Here is an 8,123-nt window from a genome sequence, read left to right as displayed (position 1 = left end):
GAGAAAAGCATTAATTTGTTAATCGAGCTGAGCATCCTGAATTTTAGTAGACCTGAAGTCGGAAGACTGAAATTTCTGAAGTTATTAGCTTTCAGAAACAGCAATTCAGTTGGGTTCTGTAGGTCTACATTAGCATTGGCTACCTGCACTGATTTCTCTACATTTGCACTTTTATTTGTAAGCCAATCAAGGGATTAACTATCTGAAGTTTTGGCTGACACTGAGTTCCTGGAGGCTTTAATGCATGCACCAATATGATGCTGGATCATACAGTCATAATCAGAGTCAGACAACACAGGAGGCCCTTTGGCTCAGGTCTGAGCCAAGCTATCTGCACTAATCTCACTTTCCAGCATATGGCTCAAAGCCTAGAATGTTTTGACATTTCAAATGTTCATCCACATATTTTTTTTTTTAAAACAGTGAGGTTTCCTACCTCTACTACCCTCCCAGACAGTGCATTCCAGATTCCCACCATCTTTTGGGAGAAAAAAAAATCCTTAAATCCCCTTTAAACCACCTGCTTTTCACCTTAAAATCAACTGAGTTGTTGATCCTAGTTTATTTGAATGCCTTTGCTTCTCGAAAATGTTATTAAACGTTAGTGTTCAAATTAAATATATATTGCCCCAAAGTTTCTTTTTATATGAACCAACTGTAACTCAATACTTTTCCTATCTTCAGTGTAATGTTGTGTAATTATTTCCGAACAGTTTAAACTTCTGGTTATTTAACTTATACATAAGGTAAAAGGACCAGATACTAAATAGAGTGCACTCCATTTTTAATAATTGTGTCGCCTAATTAATTTTGGATTTTGATAAAATTGATCAAATTTCATGATGATGGAGACAAAATGTCTGAATACAACTCTATTTATTCATTTAAGCATGAAACTAATACATTCACATGCTGTTAACATATGTTAGTGAACAATATGTTTTGATTATCATTTGAAGGTGTATTCACACTATAACAAAAACATAGGCGCAAATTACTGGATGAACTCTAGTAAATATTAACATGCATACAAAGCATCCCAAGGCTAAACTGCAATGGAAAAGCAGCTTAATCTCACTTCACTAAAGCAGCATCAACATCAATCTTAAAACAATGAGTGGTTTAATGCCCTACTGGGTAGAATTTTTATTTCCTACATGCAAGCCATGCTTCAAAAATCTAAGGTTAAGATAAGTTAAACTGAGACCTGTGTTACGCATGCCAGTTCTAGTCTGAGGTTAGGGAACATGGTGGCACAATTTGCAGTAGATTTTGATTGATTACAAGTGAATTGTATGTCAGCAATTGCCCAGATATTACAGTCAGTAGCATCTGCTGATCTTTATGGTGTGGACTGTTAATTTTTAAATTGTTGTTTAAAACTAGCACCAAGGCAAAAGGATTTTCAGGCATGCAGCAGCTGTGATGTCAATAAATTGAGTAAACAGCCATTCACATGGAAGCATCTGGTTAAAAGTGCTTGATCTGTCAATTTTAATTTATATTTTTAGTTTGTAAAGTAAGTGATCACGCTACAATTTAGATAACGTCCCCTTGACATTCAATGGTGTTATCATCTCGGAATTCCCACACCAAAATCCTGGGAAGTTGCCATTCACCACAAACCAAACTGGACCAGCTGTATAAATGCCATGGCCAAAACAGCAGGTCAGAGACTGGGAATTCTGAAGCAAGCAACTCACTTCCTGTCTCGCCAAAGCCTGTCCGCCATCCATAAGGTTACAGTCAGGCTTCCAGTAGCATTCTCTCTTATTGCCTGGATGAATGCAGCTCCAACAACAAAAAGGTTGACACCATCCACAACAAAGCAACCTGCTTGGAGACAATAAGGACCACAGATGCTGGAAGCCATAGTCTATAGGTGTTAGGCTGGGAAAGCACAATAGGTCAGACAGCATCTGAGGAGCAGGAAAGTCAACGATTTGGGCCGAAATCCTTTGTCTGAACTTTTCTGGGAATTTCCTGGGACAGCAACCTGCTTGTTTGTTAAACCATCCATCAACTTCAACAATCACTACTTCATTGACATATAATGGCAGCATGGTATACCATGGTATATCATGATGCACTGCAGTAACTCTAAAGTACTCCTTCACAAGTGGCTTCCAAACTGCTCCCTCCATCACATACTAAGATAAAGACAGCACATGCATAATAACACCACCACCTGCCAGTTTCCTCCAAGCCACTCACCATCCTAACTTGTTGCAATATTGCTGCTTCTTCACTGTCACTGGGTCAAAATCTTGAAACTCCCTTCCTAACAGCGACCATGTTCACCTTTACTTCAAGGGCTGCATCAGTTCAAGAAGGGAGCTCACTACTACTTTCTCCAGGCCAAATAGGGAAGGATAATAAATGCTACCCTGGTTTGTAATGCCCACAGCGCATGAAGAATAAAAGAAAAGTAAAGAAACTTTAAAAACATTTTTTTCAAAAGGGTGGACTTTTTATTATAATGGAGAAATTTGTCATTCTTCAAATATGGAATTAGCTTTCAGGGCCAGTGAGGGTGTTTAGGTTCAATTATGAAACCCAGTTGTATCATGAAGTAAATCTACCCGCTAAGGAAGCCTGTAGTAGGAGATGCTAGCCAACAAATATAACATGGTTAGAAATATAAATTCAATGTGCTCGGAGATCATTAATGAAAAACTGAAACAACATGCATGCAGAGGTTTAACACGGAAATTATTTTCTGCTAGATACAACACAATTGTTTGTAAATTATAATGTAAAGACATCCAATTTCACACAATTAGTGATAACATTCTGTTCTATTTTGTTTCCTCCCAGAACCAGTGGCTATGTTTAACAAGTAATGCATCCTGAACCACCACTATCACTATACAAGGCAACTTTTCCTTTGGAATAGAACACTGCAAAATTTTCATGGTTATGTGCAGGAATGTTGAAAGTAACAGATCTTGAATTTATCATAAATATATTACCTTTTTGTGCGGTGAATATTCATCAATGGTGCTGAAACAGAAACAAATCAATGCTGACTAAATGCATTGTCAAATATATCATCACTTTCCTTTCCCTTTCATTGTATTTGATAATGTTTAGAAGACAAGCAAAAAACAACTTGCATAAATGTCCTGACCCTTTGAAATAACCCACTGGGAAGTATGTAAAAACGGCTGAGATTAACCTAAGCCTCACTCCTGCACTGTATACAGATGTCAATCACGTACTGTCTAGACTTATTGTTGGCCCCTGGCAAGACAGACCACTACAAAAACTTACTACAATTGGTTATAGGTGGAAACCATCTTTGTTGCTAACTATCTGCTTTATGCATGAATGGTCAGCTTTTCCAGTCCCAATTCACATTGGCAAAACAATTGATGGAAGGCAGTGGAAAGTGAGTCATAATGCATAACACCTTTGCTTTGAAAGAAACAAAGGCCCTATGTGGAGGAGGAGGGATGAGGTAGGGTACCTTGAGAAACAAAATCCAGGATGGAGTGTGTGCTTAATCTAGGGTAACTCAGACCTTGAGATTCTCACAATTGGATTGTGTTGGAGGCACACACTTACATGATGACATGTGAGAAGATCTGAATGAGCAAGGGATGTGTCAAAGAGAGGAGAAAATGAAGCAGGCTGATACAGAATATCTCTAAAACAACAGGAGCGTGATGCCCAGGGTGGAAATGTTTAGGACTGGCCTGGAATTTGGCTTCCTGTCTAGGGTCTGAGCTTCCTGAGACGCCATTGTCCCCGATCTCCTCCCCTGTCCTCACTTTTTGAGTCTGCACATGTGTGAGTCTGAGGCCATTCGGCAACAAGACAGCAGAGGGATCGCTCTCCTTGGTGAGTTGTTTGGCTTTGGAAAGTGGTTGTTTTGTGGGGGCTATTTCCAGCAGGCAGCCTGGCAGTGAATCCCAGTAATCTCCTCCCTGATATGGGGTGAGGTGTGAATGGGTAGTGATTTTGTAATTGGTTTGAAAAGGAAAGGAGGTCTCAGGCTTAAGTCCCAACTCCAGTCACTTGCCTCACCCCCACCCCTAGCTATGCTTCTATGATACGGGCAATAACCCATCAGCCCCATCCCTACTCCTATGGTCTTAGCAACATGCCTCATGCACCTCTCATTGTTTTTCTATGAAATGAAAGATCAGAGGTCGTGGGATGATCAGAATCAAAGAACTCAAGGTAAAATCTTTGAAATCATTCCAAATTTAAAGCAGATTTACACAGGAAGCAGTGAGACTCAAGGAAGGGACAGGCAATCAGAGTCTCTCACTTATGTATTGGACTACCTTATTAATCTTTCTACTTTCTCTCATTCCATATTAAGAACTGCTGGAGGTCAGAAGTCTGTCATTTTTCAAGTAAAGGAAAACGTGTCTTGACTTTGCAGGTTTGAAGGTTCACAGAAGTGTTATTATCCAACACCCTAAAGATGATAATTGGCCTCTGCTCGAGTGATATTGGGGGATAAGTGAAGGTTGTTGGGATTTAATTAATGACTAAAATCTTATTGGGACATTGATCTCATTCACTTTTTATGCAGACAATCGGACATTTCAGGTGATTATTCTGGGCCAAAACTCAACTCTTTGTATATTGCATATAACTGACATGCATGAGATGAATCTGTACCTGAAACCTGACCTCATTAAACACAATTTAAATGAGTGTAAAGGACATTATACTTTGTAATCAGGGGCAACTGTAAAATTTTAGCAGTGAAAATTCAGTGCCTGGGACCTCACCAAAACCTCAAATTGCCATTTACTGCCAAAACTGAGCAACATATCTGCAGGGGGTTTAAAGCATGCTGAGAATTATGACTCCTCTGCTAAGTTTCACCCTTTTCTAACACGAATGCGGCACTGCAATTTCTAGCAATGTCTTGAGAGAAGACAAAAGGTAGTGTGGTGGAAATTTAAATGGCAGAGTTGGTGATAATAGTTTGAGATTGGATCAGATCAGGGCATCTGTTGTTGTTAGATCTGTCCCTACATCAATCACCACAAAGGACTTTGTCCTACAAGGTTGTTACTTGTTACATGTGAACTGACATCAGCACAGCAAATAATATCAGATGTCTGGGACCTGAGTAAACAGAAAAGCCATCACGGTTGTCTCATTTACAAATCAGATTAAAGGACTGGGAAATAAATAATGGAAGGCATAGGAATTAAATGAGGTGAATTCAGTATCCAGTGCAGAAAAGAAAACAAAGAGAGGAAAAGAAAGGTTTGATAAACAGAGAGAAAAAATATGCAGAATGGAAATACAAGAATTGTAAAAAATGATATTTTCTTAAAATTTCCTAAAACAATTCACAATTTTAAGGAATAAGGTTTGGTTTAGTACCAAAGGTATTGATTGGTAGTCATTAACATTTATCACCATTAAGTAGGTGCTTATAAACTTCCCTAAATATCAGTTGGGGTTTAGTCATATATATTGTGCAAACACTACTTCACATTGTTCAATTTATGGCAATGGTGAGGCATACAACAAGATGCTATTTTTGTGAAGCTAGTGGTGAAGTGGCACAACTGAGCCAGTAAGTTATGGATATTGTTACTCATATTTAGTGGTGGATCTGTCTGACTGGACTATACTATTTACACATAAATGACAGTGAACACCATTAGTCTATTATGTTGATGGTGTTATTTTGAAGAACAGTTTCAAGATATTTTCATCTATCTGATGATTGGATGGATTGGGTCAGCCATTAAGAGTAAATTGAGTAAAAAGAAGCGAACATTATCATGATGCTACAATAAACACCGTTTTGTAGATAGAATCTTCAGATGTTTTCAATGTAAATATTGTTCTGCAACTTTAGGGCTAAGGGAAATTAACAACAAGAGGGACATAAATTTAACAATTATAAAAGCTTTTTGAATTCAACTTTCAAGCCTCAACATCATGTGAATTAAAGTGCAGGAGTTCATTACTGTCTTCAGCATGATAGAATGGAAGCCATAAATAAATAAGCCTTGTTTTTCATGAGAGCACCTCAACTGTATTAATATTTTCACAAGGCCAAAAACCATTTACTGAGCATTACTAAATGACATTTTGATGATGTAGAAACAGGTCTTAACCTCTGAAACTGACTCCATATACACCATTGTAGCAAGCGTTACTGGATTAAAATAAGCACACAATGCAGAAACTGATTCTCACTTTTTAACTAAAGATGTATATTCTGCTTCTTTAGAATGTGAACTAGACTTGTAACTTACTACAAAGCTCCTTAAATGAATAAAGTGGCAAGTGTACCTGTTCAGTGTAAAATCGAGCTTCAAGGATCAGGGAGGACTCAAGCTCCACGCCTCATCTACCATGAATTAAATGGTATCAATCTCCCTGGACTAGTGAGGGGGAAGAAAAATCAGGTAGGATTCTATCTCCTGGTCACTTCTAGTTAAAGTCTGTGTGTGGACATTAGATTCAAAGCCTATTGTGCTTGATCATGTGTCCCCACAATCCACATATTCTGTTGACACCCAGGCCTACACTTTCCCAGAGAAACCCTTCCAATTTCAGGGAATGCAAACATACTAGGAAAAGGAAAGAATTTGATCAGTCATCCTGTAACTACCTCACCATATTTAAATGGCAGCAGGAAGGCCAAAGCCCAGGAACTTGACTGACCTCCCTCCACTACCACCATCACTCTCCCTTAGGAGAATTTCTGGAACCAAATAGTAAAAATTCATAGAACACTACTGGGAATCCTGCTTTTCTTTGCAATTTGAACAATAAATATTTGGCACTTAATTTTTAAACTCAAATAAGTGAATATTATTTTAAAAGAATGTTTTAATCTATCCAATACTGGCAAGTAAATTAAACTATGGATTGGCACACTAAATTGGGGAAACAGACTTTTGAGAAGGACTTTTTAAAATCAATTTACCACCACATGGTACAAAACATAAATTTATGTTGACTAATGAAATAGCAAAGAAACATGGTTTAATTGAAAAGTTTCAAATTTGGATCAACACAAAATAGAAATTTAGACAGAGATGATAGTGGTTATTTAAACAAAGTGAATATTCAGGTCACAGCTGGGCACATTCTTTGTCAGCTTATGTAACACTACTTGATACTATATAAGAATTAAAGGTCACTGTGGGGAAATCTTTACCAATTACTGGATAATAAAATGTCATAAATGGAAGTTATTACCATTCTGTTGTGGAATGTACCCATGAAATGAATAGTTAAGAGTGCCTCATGAACTATGCCCCTCCCCTTGAGTTGTCGCCACAATGAATGATAACAATGTAGCCACAATTCCTCAAATATTAAAAGCAGTAAACAACACAGTTCCAGGCAAGAAATATTATTTTCATTGTACTCACTGCCTGCGTGGAATCCAAAACAGGCTCTGAAGTTCTTTCAATTCCTTTTCCAAACTAGGATATTCATAAAGATCATCAAGTACGCACCTATAAAGGTTCTGTAGCACAAAAATTAGGAACTACATATTGTGAAGACTTTAAAAGAAAGACAGAACTTTTTTCTTTTAGAGTACTGTACCTTGAAAACCAACTTAGTATTTTCATCTTCTCGTAACAAAGTCCTGTAAAGATATACCCACTGTGAAACAATGCGTAGCACTTTGCGCTTTCGATACAAGCTGTTATCTGAGCCTTCTTGTTTTTCTGTAAATGTCTTTGAACAATAGGTAGCACTCAGTCAAGGAAAATATCTTTGTGATTAAGACAAAAACAATTTCTTAAATGTATTGTACATCCAGTCTGTTTGTGAAAGTCAGAATATGATTTATTTTCTGGCTCAGATGTTTGGGAGAAGTCAATATAGGAGACCAATCTTTCTATGTACATGGGTTAATCAGTGACCAACTGAAATGATGCTGACTGCCGTGAGCTTATGGAGCTGTTTCTACCTCTATAAGTGCTGAAGAAGTCTAACAATCAATATTTAATTCAATATGTCTGAACAGTAGCAACAGTATGCAGTATTTAATGAAAGTTCAATAAGCTCTAATTCATGTTAGCATAATGGTATGGTTACAAACATTGTCCACTGATGCTCAGTCTGTGTTCCAAGAGTAGCAGACTTTATCTTAACTTCTCAGTCTCTCAAAGATA

At 37.6% G+C, this 8,123-nt stretch overlaps 1 protein-coding gene across 4 annotated transcripts in view; it reads right to left on the bottom strand.

Moving 5' to 3' along the window:
* The window catches only part of rapgef5a (Rap guanine nucleotide exchange factor (GEF) 5a), a 162,451-nt gene that overhangs the window by 38,718 nt on the left and 115,610 nt on the right, over positions 1-8,123 (bottom strand). For all 4 annotated transcript variants that reach the window (XM_020530166.2, XM_048613850.1, XM_020530167.2 and 1 more), the window contains 3 exons: positions 7,549-7,696; positions 7,371-7,468; positions 2,973-3,003 (listed from right to left, as the gene is read on the bottom strand). In XM_020530166.2, coding sequence (XP_020385755.1) covers positions 2,973-3,003; positions 7,371-7,468; positions 7,549-7,696 — 277 coding nt within the window. The remainder of the gene's footprint in view (positions 1-2,972; positions 3,004-7,370; positions 7,469-7,548; positions 7,697-8,123) is intronic.

This window comes from Rhincodon typus, chromosome 2, assembly GCF_021869965.1.
Source record: "Rhincodon typus isolate 14 chromosome 2, sRhiTyp1.1, whole genome shotgun sequence".
NCBI lineage: Eukaryota > Metazoa > Chordata > Chondrichthyes > Orectolobiformes > Rhincodontidae > Rhincodon > Rhincodon typus.
The sequence above is the reverse complement of the archived record's forward strand: the minus strand, read 5'-3'. Positions and strand labels throughout refer to the sequence as shown.